Raw genomic sequence first — 19328 nt, 5'->3', positions numbered from 1 at the left:
ATCTCTTCTACACTGTATGATTCTGTGTGGGTTAGCTGATAGTCTCACTCATGAGGCTGTTACTTTGTGAGGGGCTGTGTGCCAGTGAGGGTTTCAGCACCCACCAGTGTTTGTGTCCTTTGTGTGGGGTTAGCTCTGTTAATTCCCTGCTTACTCTGCTGTGGAGATGTGCAGCTAAGAAGTGCAATGAGGAGTCCCAACACCTGGTGGTCCAGCGCTTGGACATGGCCATGTTCATCTCCTTGACTATACTTCTGAAGACAATGAAAATGGCACATTACCTTCTTGCTCCCCTTCAAAGGCCATGGTGCCAGGACCCCATTTGTAAATGCCTGCACCAAATCACACTTGTGTAACTCCCGGCTTGGAGGGGTGGAGCATAACGAGAGGGGGTGGGGGGGGGGGGGAGATTTGGCTACCAGCCTGTTAATCGCATTCAAATTAATGCAAAGGAACCGTTTGCATGTTCCTGCCGGCGCGGGGCATGAAGGCCATTATTGCTGGTGGGGCTTATCACAATAGCGAGATGTTAGGAAATTGGATCGAAGTCGAAGATGGAGTGGGTAATGTAGGGGTTAATAGACTGTGGGTAAAACTGCTAGCACTGAGTCAGAAGTATACGCCCACACCAGGCCTGAGTTGCATTGTCCCATTTTGTCTTAAATTCGTCAATGGGAATAAACAGGATACCCCTGTTCAGCCAGCGTGATACACTCAAGATACATTGTTCTCCAGGGCACTCCAATCTGACCAGCCATTAGCCTGTTGCAGAGTCTTATGGCCTCTTTTATGTAAATGGGAGTGGGAAATCAAAAGTTGAGATAGGGATGATGATGAGTTCAAGCCTGGACTCCCTAGGACAGAACCTTTGTTTGAGGTACTAGACGGAGAATCCTTTTCGAACAGGTGGGGGAGAAGGATTTGGAAAGTGACGGGGAGAGGTCATGAAAAGCTGGCACAGAGACAGGATTTCGGAAAGGAGTCTGAAGGAACTGCATTAACAGCAGGAATATGGGCCTGGATTCTCTGTTTTGGGGATTATATCTCCACGCCATCATCAAAACTGTGAACTTTCATGCCAGAAAAACCGGCGTGAAATGGCCACATATTCCTAGCCCTGCAGAGGGATAGCAGAGACCCGGCGTAAAGCTAGCAGCTTTTGCTGCAGATATGGGCCCCCGGGTCGGAGGCTGTGCTTGCTCATACCGCAGAGTTGGACACTAAAAATAGACCACCCCCAATCGGCTGTGCGCCTGACCCTGACCGCCCGCCCAAACATTTGCCGGCCGTGCATAAGGCCCCCCCTGCCCTCCGATCGGCCAGCCACTGACCAGGGCGGCCGCGTACTGAGTCCGCCGCTGCCACGCTAGTATCCCAACCAGCAGGATCACATTAGATCCATGCCATCAGGATTTCAGTCGGTCAGGGGCTCTGAGTACGCCATTTTTCGGGGCCCGCAGAATCGGGGAACCGGCGCCGGTCTGGATTCCGTGCGGGGAAATGGATTCTCCGCCCCCGCGCCGGCCACAATTTTGGTGTTGGGGTGTGGAGAATCCAGCCCATGCTCTGTAAATGCAAGTATCATTGTTGCCTGCCTGTGTAAGTGGAGTTGAGAGCTGTATGTTCATTTTACGTGCTGTTTAATAGGAAATTGTGTGTTAGGATTAAGAGATATGTGTAAGCTATTCATGTTAGTTTTGAAGTTTAGAAGTTTAAATATTGTTTTTCTGTTGTTTTAATAAAGTTTTGCTTGTAAAACTAACCAAGCCCTATTTCTGACGCAGTATTCCTGGAGCGAATCAATCTTTCCACACAGACTTAAAAAAAAAATGTTGTGGTTTTGGTCCAGCATCTTAGCCACTGTTGGGGGCTGGCGTCGGTAACAAAATTGGGGGCTCGTTTCTGGGATTCCTTTTGTTTTGAACATTTTTTTATTGAGGCATATATATTATCACAACAAACGTAATCACAAACCAAATCAACCCAACAGAGCTGTAAGTAACCAACTCAACAAAATACTCCACCAACCCGCCCCCACATTTCCCAACTCCCCAGCCTCCCCCTTTTAACCCCCCCCCCCCCCCGCGCCCCCCCCCCCCCCCCCACTTCACTGCTGACATCTCAACTTTTCTCAAAGCAGTTGTTAAACGGCTGCCACCTCCAGGCAAACCACTCCACAAACCCCCTCATGGCGATTTTTATCTTTTCCAGCCTGAGAAACTCTGCCAAGTCATTCACCCCCCCCCCCCGGTTCCGGGGCCCCGAGACCCTCCATTCTAACAATATCCGTCTTCGGGCTACCAGGAAGGCAAAAGCCAAGACATCAGCCTCTCTCGCCCCCCTGGACTCCTGGGTCTTCTGACACACCCAAGATCACCAATTCTGGACCCAGGACCACCTTCCTCTTCAGGACCTCCAACATAACATCAGCAAACCCCTGCCAGAATCCCCCTAGCTCCGGACACGCCCAAAACATGTGGTCATGATTCGCAGGCCAACCTGCGCACCGCCCAGACCTATCCTCCACCCCTTCAAAAAACCTGCTCATCAAATGTGCCCTGTGGTCCACCTTAAACTGAATAATGCTAAGCCTAGTGCACGACGAGGTTGCATTCACTCGCCTCAGGGCAATCTCCCACAGCCCAGCCTCCAGCTCCCGACCCAACTCTTCCTCCCACTTGCACTTCACTACTCCTATCGGGGCTCTCTCCCAGTCCAGCAGTTCCTTGTAAATTTCCGACACCTTCCCCTCCCCTACCCCTGTTCTTGACACCACCTTATCCAGAAAGCTGCCGTCGATGAACAGATCCCCAAACCGCTCAGTCCCCGCCCGCTGCCACTCCTGAAACCCCCCATCCAGCTCCCCTGGAGCAAACCGGAGATTCCAACAAATCGGTGCCCAAACCGACACCCCTGCCAGCCCCAAGTGCTGCCGCCACTGTCCCCACACCCTGAGGGCCATCACCACCACCGGGTTTTCTATGCCTTTTAGCTTTGACAAAGGGTCATCACGACTCTTTTCTCTCCTTACAAATGCTGCCAGACCTGCTGACATTTTCCAGCATTTTCTCTTTTCGTATCAGATTCCAGCATCCACAGAAATTTGCTTTTAGCCTAGCAAGACGCTCAGTTCATGGGTAATTATGGACTGGGCAACAAATGCGATATCCACATCACATGAAAGAAAAATGTACATAATTTCCTGGAATGTATTTTATTTACAAGTGGACATTAATGGGTGGTTAAGATCATTGAAGTCAGGTGACTTTTGTAATTTCTGCTTCAAGTCTCCTCAGTGTTCCTAATTGAGAAACCGTGGGTGTGTCTCTCCCTTTTATGGGCATACCAAGATGAAACTCATTTGCTTTTACTCAAAACTTTAAATCTATATACTCCTAAACCCACAATTTCTAAGCTGATATTTAACAAAGGGGAGCTGCAGAAACCAGTTCATCATAAGTAGGTGTGAATGACCATTAATTCCAATTGTGTAGCAATGGCTTCAGAGTTCCAACCCATTCTGGGTAGACAATAGCAGTTGATCGTGTGAGTGAAACTAACTTCAGATCACAAATTATTTTATTCCAAGAACCAGAGAGAAACTAGTCAGTCGATACAAAACTTCAGCTATAGGGCATCAGCAGCAAATAAAAAGCAAGGACCCAAGCCTTCTTAAACCGGGAGATTGCTACATCTTAAAAGTCTTCCAGTCTGGTTCTTATTCAAATTCAATCTGTATTCCTGAATTCCTGATAAAAATAACTAGAATGAACTATTTTGAGATCTTCGGGTAAACACCATGGGCGGCATTCTCCGACCCCCCAGCGGGTCGGAGAATGGCCGTTGGCCGCCGTGAATCCCGCCCCTGCCGGTTGCCGAAGTCTCCGGTACCGGAGATTAGGCGGGGGCGGGAATCGGGCCGCACCGGTTGGCGGGCCCCCCTGCTCAATTCTCCGGCCCGGATGGGCCGAAGTCCCGCTGAGAAATTGCCTGTCCCGCCGGCGTAAATTAAAGTAGGTATTTACCGGCGGGACAAGGCGGCGTGGGCGGGCTCCGGGGTCCTGGGGGGAGCGCGGGGCGATCTGACCCCGGGGGGGTGCCCCCACGGTGGCCTGGCCCGCGATCGGGGCCCACCGATCCGCGGGCGGGCCTGTGCCGTGGGGGCACTCTTTCCCTTCCGCCTCCGCAACGGCCTCCACCATGGCGGAGGCGGAAGAGACTCTCCCCACTGCGCATGTGCGGGAAACTGTCAGTGGCCGCTGACACTCCCGCGCATGCGCCGCCCGGGGATGTCATTTCCGCGGCAGCTGGCGGGGCAACAAAGGCCGTTTCCGCCATCTGGCGGGGCGGAAATCCCTCTGGCGCCGGCCTAGCCCTTAAATGTTGGGGCTCGGCCCCAAAGATGTGGAGCATTCCGCACCTTTGGGGCGGTGCGATGCCCGTCTGATTGGCGCCGTTTTGGGCGCCAGTTGGCGGACATCGCGCCGTTGGGGGAGAATTTCGCCCCATCTCTTTGCAGGAATTCTGCAATAATCCTGATATATAATTCCAGCTTGGAACCACCTAGACTAACCTTTGGGAGTCGAACCGCCTGCAATGGGCCTGCAGAGTGCTGTCCCTACATGAGCCAAATATGTACACTATAAACTTTTGTTTACAACTCGTCAAAGTACACTATCCTCTTGAAATGTATCTTTATTGAGTGTGTGTGAGTCACAAAGCATTTAAACTTTCTGGGAGAATGTGTGAATAAATAATCCACTTTATTAAATTAAGGAATGCTGTTGATTATTTAAAAAATGACCATCCACTCAGGGGGTTGAAAAACATACACACCTTCCTTTCCACAAAACACACTAATTATGGATAGTAAGGGTTTCAGTTCGCCCCTCACCCTGTTCATAACAAATACATCTTGGCAGGTGGAAAGAGTGCGAGAGTTTTCTAGTCTGCCTTGCTTGTTGTGGAGTGGCACCCCATAAGTTATAGCCATTGGCAACAGGCTAGCGACCAGTTTCAGGAAAAAAACAGTTCTGGATGCAGATATAAACACGTACTTCGGGCGGTAGGGAGGTGCAGTGGTTAACACTACTGCCTCACAGCGCCGAGGACCCAGGTTCGATCCCGGCCCCAGGCCACTGTCCACGTGGAGTTTGCACATTCTCCTCTTGGCTCTGTGGGTCTCACCTCCACAACCCAAAAAGATGTGCAGATTGGTGAATTGGCCACGCTAAATCGCCCCTTAATTGGGAAAAAGAAAATTGGGTCCACTAAATTGAAAAAATAAATTAATAAAAATAAATATAAGCACGGTGTTTTGTCAGCCCCACGCACTTCAGGGATGGGAAGAGGAAAGAAGAATGTTTTATCAGTGTTTTATGCCTTGGGTAAATATTGTTTTATAAATTTAGAGTATCCAATTCATTTTTTTCCAATTAAGGGGCAATTCAGCGTGGCCAATCCACCTACCCTGCACATCTTTGGGTTGTGGGGGTGAATCCCACGCAAACACGGGGAGAATGTGCAAATTCCACACGGACAGTGACCCAGAGCCGTGATCGATCCTGGGACCTTGGCGTCGTGAGGCAGCAGTGCTAACCATTATGCCACCGTGTTTCGGGTAAATATTTATATATCTATGGGGTGCCATTCTTCTAAACACCCCCCCCCCCAACCTTTATGACGGTCCTTCATAGCCCCCCCTTCACCCTCCCCACCTTCATACCGTTCACCCCCCTTTCATGGGCATGGCCCGATATTTGGCAGTGCCAACTTGGCAGTCTGTCAATGCCAGTCTGGCATCTGGACATCCTGGCAATACCAACCTGGATTGACCATGACGTCCGGTCTCCGCTTGTGGAGGCCAGTACTAATTGGCGCCCTGGTGAAGCTTTGCCGGTGACTCCTGGGCGTCGGAAGAATGCAGCCTCAAACAACCATGCATATTTAAATGAGCCAGATCATGCTAGGCACCATGGGTCGGGTGACTTATGCACAGTTTTGCGCCCGGCCAAAGTCTGTTTCGGGTTTCTACTGTGATGCTCCCAGCACAACGAGATCGTGCAACGGGATAGGAAAATTGTGCTCATGGTGTTTATCGGTTAACACACTTGTGGTTAGGCATCTTGACATCAATCTACAGTCCAGAAAGTTCCAAAATCCAGAAATGACTTGATCCCCAGAATCCTGGGCTGGAGAATTTACAGTGTATATCTTACCAACTATTGCAACAGTGGATACAGAAGAAGGATTGTTTCTACCACAGCCTGTAAGACTGTTAATCAGTCTGTAAACCTTTCCGGTGCTTCATTCCTTTCTCCAAGGGAACAATGTGAAGGCATAAAAGCAAGAACCAACAAGAATTATCCCTGTGACATGCCATCACATGAATCTTTTAAAACAAAATGGAAAAAAAAGTGCAAAAGTCCATTCAAATATACCTTCATCACACTCACAAGGAATGGGAGCTTATTCAGCTGTTAGCCTGTTCTCTCATCCAGGACCCCTATCAAATGAACTCCTTACAGCGAGCTCAGGATTGAGGAAACACATTTAATATTTTGACGGCAGTCCCCAAATGCCATTAGCTTTCCCAGCTAAACAACGGGAATATGAGGAATAGAGGCATTTTAGGGAAAGTTGGTGAGAGGAAGTGAGGATATGCAAGTTGAGAATTACAATTAGTATTCGATAAATGCTTTCCAACTTTTCTGTATAACATGCAATACAGCAGGACGAATGGACTCCTGTGCATTATACCTGTACAGTTTTATATTTTGTGCAGTTTAAGAGCATTATAATGACAGAGCAGTTGTGATCCATGCTGTGACAATCTTGCTGCATCTGTGAGTTCCTGGATCGTGTCGGCATTTGATTCATTCACTCAAGCTCAAAGTGACTGTTTATTCGGAGCAGTAGGAGGTATATATAAGGGAGGTGGACAACTTTCCAAGAGGAGATCTTCCCACTTATTACCTGCCCCCTGTCACTGCAATGATGGTGGCGTAGTGGTTATGTCACTGAATTTGTAATCCGGACATCCAGGCTAATGCTCGAGGGATACAGGTTCAAATCTCACCACGGTGGAATTTAAATTCAATTATTGAATCTGGAACTAAAATCTCAGCAACTCAGGGTGCAATTCAGCGACTCTATTGCACTGGGCGCAAACAGGAGACCCACGCATGGGGCTCGGTGCCGGACACCATGCCAATCGCGGGTCACCCGACTCGATCTTGCCCTCACTAGGCGAGATCCTGATCTGAATATTTAAACTAACCGAATGGCCCATTTAAATACCCAGATGACAGATTCACCCGGCGCCCAGGACTCCCTGGGGCCAGGCATAATAGCACCTGGTGGGCCTCCCAGGCCATTGGAGAACGCCGTGTGGTCAGGGACAGGGCAGGGTGGCACCCTGGCAATATCGCTGGGCACCATGGCAGTTCTATCCTGGCAGTGCCAGGGTGCCCAGCTTGGCACCCTAGTTGGTAACTGACACGGATAGGCTTATGGCAGAGAAAGATTAATTCATCTTCCTGCTGTCAGGATATGCTCAATAAATTTCCGTGTTGCTGCAATATGTTGCCCCATTTGCCCATGCCACACTCTTCACTTGCCCCACTGAGCCCCCACCCTGCCAATATTTCTTGCCAGGAGGAAAATGGTGCTGTTGGCCCACAATCACTGTTTGCCCAGTTGATCACTGCCCTCCCCAGCATATACTATAGCGTCTTCATGTTAGAATTGAAGGTAAAGGATATCCGTTGACCTGGGGGAAAAAATGAAAGTGCTGGGAATACACCACAGTAGAGTCGGTGTACGTTAGGAGAGAATGGATCAATGTTTTGAGTGTAAAACTCTTGCACTGTCCCCGTCTGCTGTTTCATTTTACAGATTCTATCTGGCCTATTGGGTATTCCAATATTTGCTGGTTTTAGCTCAGACTTCCATTTAAAAAAATGTATACTTAGTTTGGTTGATCTTTTCAATAAAATATCATTTGTCAAGATAATTGTAGCATAATTTGAAGCAAAGCACTACCCTTATGTGCTAATTACTAGTGAAAGGGAAAAGGTCAGGACATGGGTTAGGGCAAACCTTAACAAGGTGAAGAGTGAGCTGCCACAGCAAAGTTACAGAGCTTAGCAGAGCGATTTGTAGAGCAACAACTGGCTATTTTTATGCATTGGGATATGCCATTATAAATGAAAGAAATCACTCGTCGTTTTAAAATGTCAGAGATAAGTAAAAAGGTTAGAACCTATTGAAAATTGAGGAGGGCCTATGAGGTCAGTATGAATAATAGTAACAAATATATAATGGAGAAATTAAAGGAGATAAGTTAAGAGGATAGTTAAGATTGAAAGAAAAAGAGAATTTCTTTCAAAGGAGAACCAAAGAAACAGTATGCTACCTTACAGGTAAAAATTGAATTATTAAAAGTAAAATGGATGCTCTGGGAGGGGAGGATTGTGTTTTTAAGACTTACTTTGGACTTTGCTAAAGATGATTGGAGAGGCGGTGACTCTTGAAGTGGTTGAGAATGGGATGACAAACGTGATGCGTTGAAGGGAATTTTTAGATAAGATAGTTAAGCTAAGGGAAGACATGTGAGACATCTTAGGATCCTGAGGGAAGATGAGGGAGTCAATTAGTGAGGCCTAGAAATTATTTCAGCGCTCTGTTGAGCATGGATATTTATAAAACTGGGGCAGCCAAGTTTGTCAGGAAACAGAGGTGGTTTGAAGTCATCTATATTTGTATTTGTGCATATTAGAAACAAGGTATAGCTTTAAGTAAGTTTCATTTTGAGTTTTTGTATGGGGCAGCACAGTGGAAAAGTGGTTAGGTCTTCTGCCTCACACCAGGGACCTGGGTTCAATTCCACCCTTGGGTGATTGTGCAGGGTTTGCACATTCCCTCCATGACTGCGTAGATGTCCTCCAGGTGCTCCGGTTTCATCCCACAGCCCAAACATGTGCAGGTTAGATGGATTGGCTAAGCACCATGCTAAATTGCCCCATAGAATCCAAAAGGTTAAGTGATGTTACGGGGATAGGGTGGGGGGCTTGGGCATAGGCAGGGTGCTCTTCCAGAGGGTCAGTGCAGACTCGAAGGGCCTAATGGCTTCCTTCTGCACTATGGGGATTCTATGAAATGAAGGTTAAAACATTAGTTAGTTCATGTTAAACAAAGGTGCCTGTGGGTTTTGGTCACTTTTTGGTCATAATGTGCCTGCATTGTAATTAAAGAGTTTACAATGTGAAAGTAAACGGGTTTTGAAGGGAAAGTAGGTTGTTGCTTAGCAACCAGGGGCATCCTAGATTAGAAACAACATTCGAGTTTAACTTTCAATTGGAACCAGAAGAAGTTGAACAGGACAAGGTGACTTTTTAATATAGCCTCTGAAGCAGCAGTGTTCTGTTGGCATGGCTGCGTACCTGAGAGAATGTATGGAAGTTTGAATGCATGTGGCAATCCAAGGCAGAGGAATACCGAAAGGAGAGATTGAAATTCTGGAAGTGGATTCTTGGTGAAGGCATCCGACAGAAAGCACTGTTTGGGAGAAGATTCTAAGGTGGGTTTTTCGAGAGTGACGTTTGGAAACCCTCGTGTGGGAGTCAGAGTTCCAGTGAGACCAGTTGACGCATAGCGTGACAAGCATCTGGGGGGATTTGATGAGAAATCCATTCATGCTGTTTTGGGTGGCACCTGCCACTTGGTTTCAGAGTGTGGTGTGTCTGACCACATTCCCCCGATTGGTTTACATGGACTGTATACTTACTGAGAACATGAAAATATAAGATATTTTTTAACTTGATTAATCCTTATAAATCTGTGTATACGCAGGCGGGCAGCACAGTAGTGGGCGGCACAGTAGCACAGTGGCTGGTGCTTCACAGCACCAGGGTCCCAGGATTGATTCCGGCTTGGGTCACTGTCTGTGCGGATCTGCACATTTTCCTTGTGTCTGCGTGGGTTTCCTCCGGGTGCTCTGATTTCCTCCCACAAGTCCTGAAAGACGTGCTGTTAGTTGGTTTGGACATTCTGAATTCCCTCTCTGTGTACCCGAACAGGTGCCGGAATGTGGCTTTTCACAGTAACCTTGTTGCAGTTTTAATGTAAGCCTACTTGTGACACTAATAAAGGTTATTATTATGCCTGCAAAGGTGTCGTGGGGGTGATGGAGTAGTGCATTATAGTTCAACTTCTGTTATTTAATAAATGCTTTATTATTTTATTCAAAGTCAATTGGCAGTCCTGTGACTTTGTTCATCCACATCGCTAAACATAAAAGAAAAGTTATGGAATATTGAACCAGGTTTCCACTCTGCGAGCTGACTGTACAGCTGCAACATCAGCTGGAATCCTAACTAGTGTTTCAAAATAAGGATAAAACAGAGCTACGAACAGGCCACTTGGCTTAACATCTGTGTAGCGAAAATGTCAGAGTCTGTGTTAGGGAAAATATCAGAGTCTTTAATTAAAGATGAAATGATTGTGTATCGAGATAAAGAGAAACTAGTTAGATGTAGCCAACATGGATTTCAAAAAGGATGATAGTACTTGCCATACCTTAATTCTTTGAGAAGGTAACATGAAGGAAATGTAGTGAATATTGAATACATTTAATAAAGCCCTTGACAAGGTGCCACACAGGAATTTATTAGAGAAGATTAAGGAAAACTATGGGAGGAAAGGAAACTGGATTATATATTTGTTACAAGCAAGAAAACAGAGTAGCAATTACCTTGATTTTGCCTCTGGGCCAATGTTTGAGTTAGAAACTCACTTGCTTCTGTATAAATGAGTCACAGGTACTGCAATTTTTGGGCTTCATTTAAATCTCACTGGACAACTTCCCAGTTGATCTGAGTGAGAGGCAGCGAAAAATCATATGGCCCTGGCTCAGAGTCCATCTGAAGAGACCAGGCAAAAGGCGGGAGCGTCTGCCAGAACCGCCCGGTGGGGGGGGGGGGGGGGGGGGGGTCTCTCACTTGATCGGTGGATGGAGTGGAGGTCAAGTCCACGGAAGAAATAATAATCGCTTATTGTCACAAGTAGGCTTCAATTAAGTTACTGAGAAAAGCCCCTAGTCGCCACATTCCGGCGCCTGTTCGGGGAGGCCGGTACAGGAATTGAACCCGCACTGCTGACCTTGTTCTGCATTACAAGCCAGCTGTTTAGCCCACTGTGCTAAACCAGCTGATCCGGGTCCTAATCTTTCTTTGTGGGGCCCAGGTGAGCACTTGTGAATTTGGGTGGTATTCTCCGGTTGTTTGCTAGTGGCGGGATTCTCCCACCAGATTTCCCGGCGACGTGGGCTGTTTCAACGGGATATCCCATTGGCAAACGACAGGAGTAGAGAATCCCACTACCAGTGAAAGGCGCGACACCAAGAAACACGCGGCTGGGGGAACGGAGAATCTAGCCCAATCATGGAGAATGTTTTTTGACCTGCGTAAGTGTGGAACCATCAACTAGAATGAAATTAAACGTCTGAATTTGTGCAGATTGTAACATGGGCAGCTCTAGAGGCTGGTTTAGCACAGTTGGCTAAACAGCTGGCTTGTAATGCAGAACAATGCCAGCAGCGCGGGTTCAATTCCCGTACCGGCCTCCCCGAACAGGCGCCGGAATGTGGCAACTAGGGCTTTTCACAGTAACTTCATTGAAGCGTACTTCTGACAATAAGTGATTATTATTATTAATTAGGAAGCAGTAGGTTCAAGCTTCACTTGTAGAATGGTGCAACACAGAAAGATTTACGAAAGGGAAACCATACTTGACAAATCTACTGGAATTCTTCGAGGATAACTGGTAGAGTTGATGAGGGGGAGCCAGTGGATATGGTTTCTTTAGACTTTTAGAAGGCTTTCAACACAGTCCCACATCAGAGATTAATGTGTAAAACTAAAGCCCATGGGATTCAGTGTAGTGTACTGAGATGGATAGAAAACTGTTTGGTGGACAGGAAACAAAGAGTGGGAATAAAAGGGTATTTTTCCAAATGGCAGGCAATGACTAGTGGGGTACTGCAACAATAATAAGATTCCAAAAGAGAAAGGTGAGATTTGTTAATGAATGGGTAAATGTGATAATCAATGGTTAGATGTTGCTTGCAGGCAATATCTAAGCTTTCTTAACTGTTGGCTGACATGTCGAACTGCTGCAAAAGCTGAACCTCTTGAAAGAGGACAGGATGTCAGATTTACAAGAACGTTTTACGGGTGAAATTCTCCACTTCGTGCCGCTGGTAGCAGAGTTACGGATGAGGTGGAGAGTCCAGCGTAGTGAAGAAAACGGGCCGGCGCTGATCCGTTTCCAATGCTCCGGGGTGATTAAGGCCCATTAGCATCCAGTTAGCGGGCCGCGTGTCATATTCTCCGGGCCCATGTGATTCTCCGGTCCTCTGGGCCGGGAATCACATGGGCGAGAATCACTACTAGTCCTGACAAGTGTGGCCCTGACACGGTGGACTTTGTGGTGGGCCTAAGCCTCAACTATTTAAGGGAGTTGCCCCTAACGTCCATCCGAGGGCCATTCTCCCCCTTCACAATGCAAGACCTGCCCATTCCATCCCCACCCCACCCCCTTCCTCCCCCACAGAGACCCCCTAAATAAAGAGATCCCCCCACAGAGACCTCCTAAAATGGCGATGGCACAACATGGTGGCACAGTGGTTAGCACAGCTCCAGGGTCCCGGGTTCAATTCTGACCTCAGGTGACTGTGCGGAATTTACACTTTCTCCCCGTGTCTGCATGAGTTTCCTCAGGGTGTCTCTGGTTTCCTCCCACAGTCCAGAGATGTGCAGGCGAGGTGGATTGGCCATGGTAAATTGTCCCTTAATGTCCAAAAGGTTAGGTGGGGGTACTTTGTTACAGGAATGAGATGCAAGCTTGGGCTTTAGTCGGATGTTCTTTCTATGGGCCGGTGCAGACTCGATGGCAGAATGGCCTCCTTCTGCACTGTAAATTCTATGATTCTAAATAAAAAGAACCCCGCCAGTGACCCCCTAAATAAAAAGACCTTCCTAGCGACTCCTAAATAAGGAGAGCATTTCCCTCCCCCCCCCCCCCCCCACACACACACACAAACACCCCCCCCCCCCAAAAGAGATCCACGTCAGGAGTGAGAAAGTCGAACCAGAAGAGAGACCCTTGTCTCCCAAACGGAGAATTCTGCCCTATGAGTTTGGAAGTGTTGAAGAGATGGCGGCAATGGATTCTGGGAATAACCTCATGGTGAGTGTGGTGATGTGCATCAATGCAAATACATGTAGGCTAGCTAGACACTAGAGGGAGCACAAGAGACATCACACACACACACTCAACCATTAGATCAAGTAGATAGGACACGACCAATAGACATTCACGATACACAAGGAGGTGACACGACCACAGGGGGGCATTACACCAACCCATATATAAAGGACACCACACACATGATCTGCCTCTTTCCAGTGGAGATAGTCAGTGAGTACAGAGACAGGGTTGATTCAATATTACACCCACCACGTGGATTGCAGCAACTGGTTAGTCAGTCTGGGTAGCTATAGTAGGATTAGCAGTAGTGTCGAACCCGAGTAATAGAAGTGTAAATAGTTTAATAAACGTGTTGAAGTTATCTCCACGTCTGAACCTTCCTTTGTCAATTGCACCACAAGGAAGCCGCTTATGTTACACCTAGAGCGTAACAAGTCAGTGAGTTTGACATATTTTCCACAATCAGAAGGCAACCAAGAATAGCTGCACTCATTGCCTGTGTTCAGATTTATTTGTCAATGTTGAAAGATCATGGAAAGTTTTAATCAGTAACATTGCCACATCAAAAGGCACAGAGGCAAATGGATAAAAGCTGACATCATAACAAAAAATATTTCTGAAAAAATAATTTTGGCTTCTTTTCAGGAACTTGAGAAAATAAAAGGTGACTGTCTCATTATAGACTGTCAATCCGACTTCTCAATTTAAAAAAACAGGCTTGTAAAATTAAGGTTGAAACATCTCAGAAGCTGCAAGGAGCTTGTGTTTAATAGAAAGCTTTCTTCCAATTTACCTTTCGCTTAACTTTTCAAATTGCCTGCAGAGTTATTTTACTAATCTTTTTCACCGAGGGCTGTGCCCCACGAATCTGATTTGCAGGACCGGCGGTGAACACCAATTTGTTAAATGGAGAGTTTATCATTCTGTTTCCTCCCACTGTCCAAAGATATGCGGGTTAGGTGGGGTTATGGAGATAGGGCAGAGCTCCCACTGTCCAAAGATATGCGGGTTAGGTGGGGTTACGGAGATAGGGCAGAGAAGTGGGTCCAGTAGGGTGCAGACTCGATGGGCTGAATGGCCTCCTTCTACACTGTAGGAATTCTATGGTTCTATGTTTTTAAAAAGTAGGTTTGCTGTGTGGAGTGGCTTCATTAGGATGGCAGTATGAATACTACATTTGTCCTCCCTGTGTCTATGAAATTGGAGCACAATTGGATCTGGCTACGATTATGTTCTCAGGACAGCTTACAGCTTGAAATGCAAATGGTTAGCAAAAGAGTCCATCGGTAATGTTCAATTCACTTTCCACGTTAAAACAATGCAAAAAATATGTACAATAAGTTAGTGGATGTCACTGTTTAGAACATACTACCTTTATGTTATATGCAACCAGTATCAACATCAAGCACTCCCAGATTAAGTGCAATACAGTTTCATCCCTAATAAAGCCCACCTTCTTCTCCACAACAATCTGCTTCAACTGCAGAGCACTTTCTACCGCAACAGAGTGGGGACCCTGACAGAACTTTCTCTTGCTTGTGCAGAATTATGAAATCAATTGTCGACCCCTAACACAGTGATTAGCACTGCTGCTTCACAGCGCCAGGGTCCCAGGTTCAATTCCCGGCTTGGGTTACTCTCTGTGCGGAGTCTGCACGTTCTCCCTGTGTCTGCATGGGTTTCCTCCGGGGGCTCCAGTTTCCTCCCACAAGTCTGAAAGGCGTGCTTGTTAGGTGAATTTGACATTCTGAATTCTCCTCAGTGTATCCGAACAGGCGCTGGAATGTGGCAACTAGGGGTTTTTCACAGTAACTGCATTGCAGTGTTAATGTAAGCCTACTTGTGACACTAATAAAGATTACTATTATTATCCTGGCCGAGATCATTAGGGTTACTTTCACGCTCTATTGGGGGGGGGTGAATTTTAACCTGCAAGAACGAGAGTGGGTGTCTGTAGCGGGTTAAAAAAAAATGGGAAAACCGGGTAGCGCGGTGGCACAGTGGTTAGCACTGCTGGCTCACAGTACTCAGGACCTGGGTTTGATATTTTTGGGGAAGCATTTTCAGAATCTCACTCCAACATAAGTGACTGTTTATTCTGTGCGCACACTTCACTGAACTGTATCAGATGATCTGGACAGCCTCGACAAGCCTACCCGTGAAGTGAATACAGCACTGCACTGTCCCTAACGTACTTGGCACTGACTGACAGTATAACCTGGAAGACAAGTCCTACTTGTGCTGTTGGAATGTTCCGCTAAGTTGGAGCTGAGGCACTTTGTTGAGCCAGAGTAGAAGGAACTTAATTTTGCATTTGATTGCATTGTACAAGGCGTGCAAGTGTTTAATGTGTAAGTGTGCAGTCCTCCTAGACCAAACTACAAAGGCAGAGTATTAAATCAGTATGCCTCATGTTTACACTGAAATGTCACCAGTCGGAGCTCAAAGACATGCGATTAGAAAGAGATGAGAATGTCTACCAGTGTGACAATAGTTTGGGTGATAAATACCACAAAGTTCATTCCAGAGTTAAATCCACGTTACTTCCACTGCCTTAAAGAGGATAAAAATCCATAGCCCTATCAGCCGAGAATGTACAGGGAGGACTGCAAATTAGGGTGCTGCCCAGATATGGAGGGCTGAAGCCCTGCACAGTGGTTTCCAGGATAATTTGGAACAAGTGGAGGTTCAAACAAGACCATCGGCATAACAGAGATTAAGGCCTATCTACGTCAGGAATCCCCACGCTCCCTTGAATAATTCAGCATAGGGTTGATGGAAATACACTTGGTGAGACTATCACCCGAATGGCAGAAGTGGAGTTCACTAGAGGACCAAGTAGGACCTGAAGAAAAGATTGAGATTTTTTTCCCAAATGGTCAGCATCATAGGATTTTCCAGAGGTTCCCAAGCAATCCTTGTCCTTTCACACCTCCATAGTATTTTCTGATCTTTCTTCTGTGGTGAAAGCTCTAGGTGGGTTCCCTGCCATTGCTGTAATAACGAAGAGGACTGCCCCTGCGCCCAGGAAATTTGGCAGGAACAGAAGTCTCAGTTGGTCACATTTCAGCACCTATGCTGTTCCTATATATTTTCAGCCTAATCTTTTGTAACATTGAAGTTGGTTCAGGAGGGGAACCTGCTGCTAGGGCTCAGAGGAGAGCAGTCAAGGCTTTCAATGACTCACTATTTTCATTGCAGAAGTCTTTACTAAATTATGCACAATGTTAATTTCCTGAAACAACCGGTACAACCAGGTGACCGTGAAGGTGCCAATGCTGTGGTCTGTCTCCACAGGAATTAGCATCCCCCCCCCCACTCCAAAACCTTGTCTCAGTCACTATTTTTTGTATATGAACATTAGAAAGGGAGGACACACTGTCGGCTTTACACCTTCCCCACTTCATTGGAGAATTGGGCATTCAACACCCATGATTCTCCAGTATACAGGATTCCAAGCTATCTCATCATGCACTTGTTACAACACCATAGTATCTAATGTAATTTAACGAGTTTACTTGCATAGGCCTGTAACATTTTATTTAGCAAAGTTCATTGCATCACCTTTTAAGTTATTTAATTGAAATTAAATGACTCCATCTCCTTGAGGTGTTGTCAGAAACATTTCTATTGCCTCCCAGGAGGAGGGATTTCTTATTTTACTCCTCTTAGACTGCAATGAGTGCTTAGTAAGTAAGGCCGTTCACAGCACAAGTCTCAATAAATTGTAAGAGTAATGTGCCCTTCTAAATCTTAGTTTTTAAACTGTATTTTAAGTAAACCTGTAAAGTACCTCACCTTGTCTAATGGACACCAGGCGGCCATTAGAGGCCCGTAAAACCACCTGAGGATGACTCTGCTCCAAATCAAAGAGGTCGTCTTTGCCAGGCTTCGAATTCCGTCCAGACCTTAGACTACCGGTTGGCCCCATTGCACTCAGGTATTTTCCCTCATGATCCTTGAAGGCGATCTTCCCAGCTTTAAATTCCAAAGTGTAGCCAGTGCCCTGATCACGCTTCTTAATCAGCTTTCCATCGTTTCTGAGAAACCTATTGTCACAAGTTTGGATGCTGTACTTCTTATCTTGATAGATCATGGTGATGAGGGCATCCACGCCCCAAGGAATGTTGCTGTCAGCCGACAACTCATCTTCTTGGACTGAGAGGTGGGCATACCTTTTTCGGCTGATGCTCAGGAGGTTGGCTTGAGGGTGGCTGGCCAGGTGGATGGACCAAAGTTCTGACTCGGTAATGGTCTGTGCGAAACACGAAAGACGATCTTCAGCTCCACCAAAGTAGCGCTTGTGAGGTTCAGACTGCAGAGTCCATCTGCCATCGGCATGTGCAATAACCGTGAACCTGCAGTCAACGTCAGGTTTCTCTGCCTCACATGACACGTTGCCATCCTTATTAGCCAACAGGTAGCGCCCAAGGTGGCTCTTGAAAAAGACCACAGTGTTGTTGCCATCGTCTTGTTCCAGCACCCAGATTTGCTTCTTTTTCAGGCTGACGCCAGACGCGTTGACTTTGAAACCGAAAGCTTCTGCTGTCAGGTACTTATTGCTACAATTGATTAAGCCAAATTGGATCTTTAAAGCTTGGTGGGTTCCGTTAGTAGGCATTTCTTTTCGTTCAGGTTAGTCTCCTTCTCGCTGTGAGATTTTCAAATGGCTTTTGTGTTGTGAGAGCTCAGAACCCCAAACAATACAGGCACTTTTTTGATCTGCTCCTGAGAGCTTTAAAGTGGACCAAATAGCTAAAACACCTAAATCCTAGAGAAGCAGTCAATGACGTCAGCTTAAATGCCTAACTGGTTCCCTGACCTCTTAGCTCATCTACAATACTTTACAAAGCCTTTAATTGCAATTATTCAAAGGGTACCTCAGAAAGTAATTGTCATGTTATGAAGACTCCGTGCTCCAGGTTGGCTTTTGTACACGTCGACTTTTTGTGAAAAAAGTGCTCGTCTCGGATGCAGTCTGCTCTAATTGTTCATGCCGAGGATTATAGGCTCAGAGATTTTAATAAACTGCCAGTGCTTTGTAATTAATAGCAGAGCTTGCTGGCACAACAAAGGGGGTTTTATGTGAAACACTGGTCCTTTTGTGTGTTCTCTTCCCTCGCATTCGAGTGGATATGTTTCTTCAGACTTACTTTGTTGGCTTTAAAGTCCTTTCTTCATTTTTCAGTTCACCTTTGTACACCAGCGTGCCCAGTCTCTCAAATACATCCCTCCGCTTTGCTCGCCCGCTACCTGTGCCTCGGAATTCTTGTGCGGTATTTCAGGTGAAAAACCAGGCGACATATGATAGCCTTTCCTGCAGTTGAGTTGTCGCGGTGTCCTCTTTCTTTTTTTTGCAGGAGTCTCGAGTTACTCTGTTCTCTGATTCCTTCTCCCCCCCATCCCCCTTCCCGGTCACCTACAACCTTCTCCAGTTTTACTGTTTAATCCTCTTTGCCATTATCCCAGGGCCTCAATTTCTCGGTTATAATCCATTGATCCTGTCTTACTCCAAAATACCTTCCTCCATCTGCACTGTCCCCACAACTCATCAGTTATCAGTTGTTCTTTTCCCTGGGGAAAGACACTTTACACACGAAAAAAAGCAGAAGATTAACTCATAACGAGAGACATGATAGATACTCAATTAAAGAATTTGGCAGAATATGCTCTGTGTTTCTGCATGTTACTGTGTTTATGTGAAATTTTAATTCCCATGCCTATCAAAGCAGATTGAAAGTCTCCAAAATGATGCATGCTTGCAACGGATAACAAACACCAAACAAATTTTTGTGTAAAACCAACTGCATATTTATAGCAAGTTGTGAGGCAAGATTTTACCCAGAGAGTAGTGGGGGCATGGAATGCACTGCCTGTGGAAGTAGTTGAGTCGGAAGCATTAGGGACCTTCAAGCGGCTATTGGATAGGTACATGGATTACGGTAGAATGATGGGGTGTAGATTAATTTGTTCTCAATCTAGGCTAAAGGTTCGGCACAACATCTGGGCCGAAGGACCTGTTCTGTGCTGTATTTTTCTATGTTCTATGTTCTATTTGA

At 46.4% G+C, this 19328-nt stretch overlaps 1 protein-coding gene across 1 annotated transcript in view; it reads right to left on the bottom strand.

Moving 5' to 3' along the window:
* fscn2b (fascin actin-bundling protein 2b, retinal) overlaps positions 1-18599 on the bottom strand; it is a 66976-nt gene extending 48377 nt beyond the window's left edge. The window contains exon 1 of the mRNA XM_072483471.1: positions 17068-18599. Within this exon, the coding sequence (XP_072339572.1) occupies positions 17068-17890 (823 nt within the window). The 5' untranslated portion in view covers positions 17891-18599. The remainder of the gene's footprint in view (positions 1-17067) is intronic.
* Between the last annotated feature and the right edge of the window lie 729 nt (positions 18600-19328).

The sequence above is a fragment of the Scyliorhinus torazame genome, chromosome 18 (assembly GCF_047496885.1).
Source record: "Scyliorhinus torazame isolate Kashiwa2021f chromosome 18, sScyTor2.1, whole genome shotgun sequence".
Taxonomy (NCBI): domain Eukaryota; kingdom Metazoa; phylum Chordata; class Chondrichthyes; order Carcharhiniformes; family Scyliorhinidae; genus Scyliorhinus; species Scyliorhinus torazame.
The sequence above is the reverse complement of the archived record's forward strand: the minus strand, read 5'-3'. Positions and strand labels throughout refer to the sequence as shown.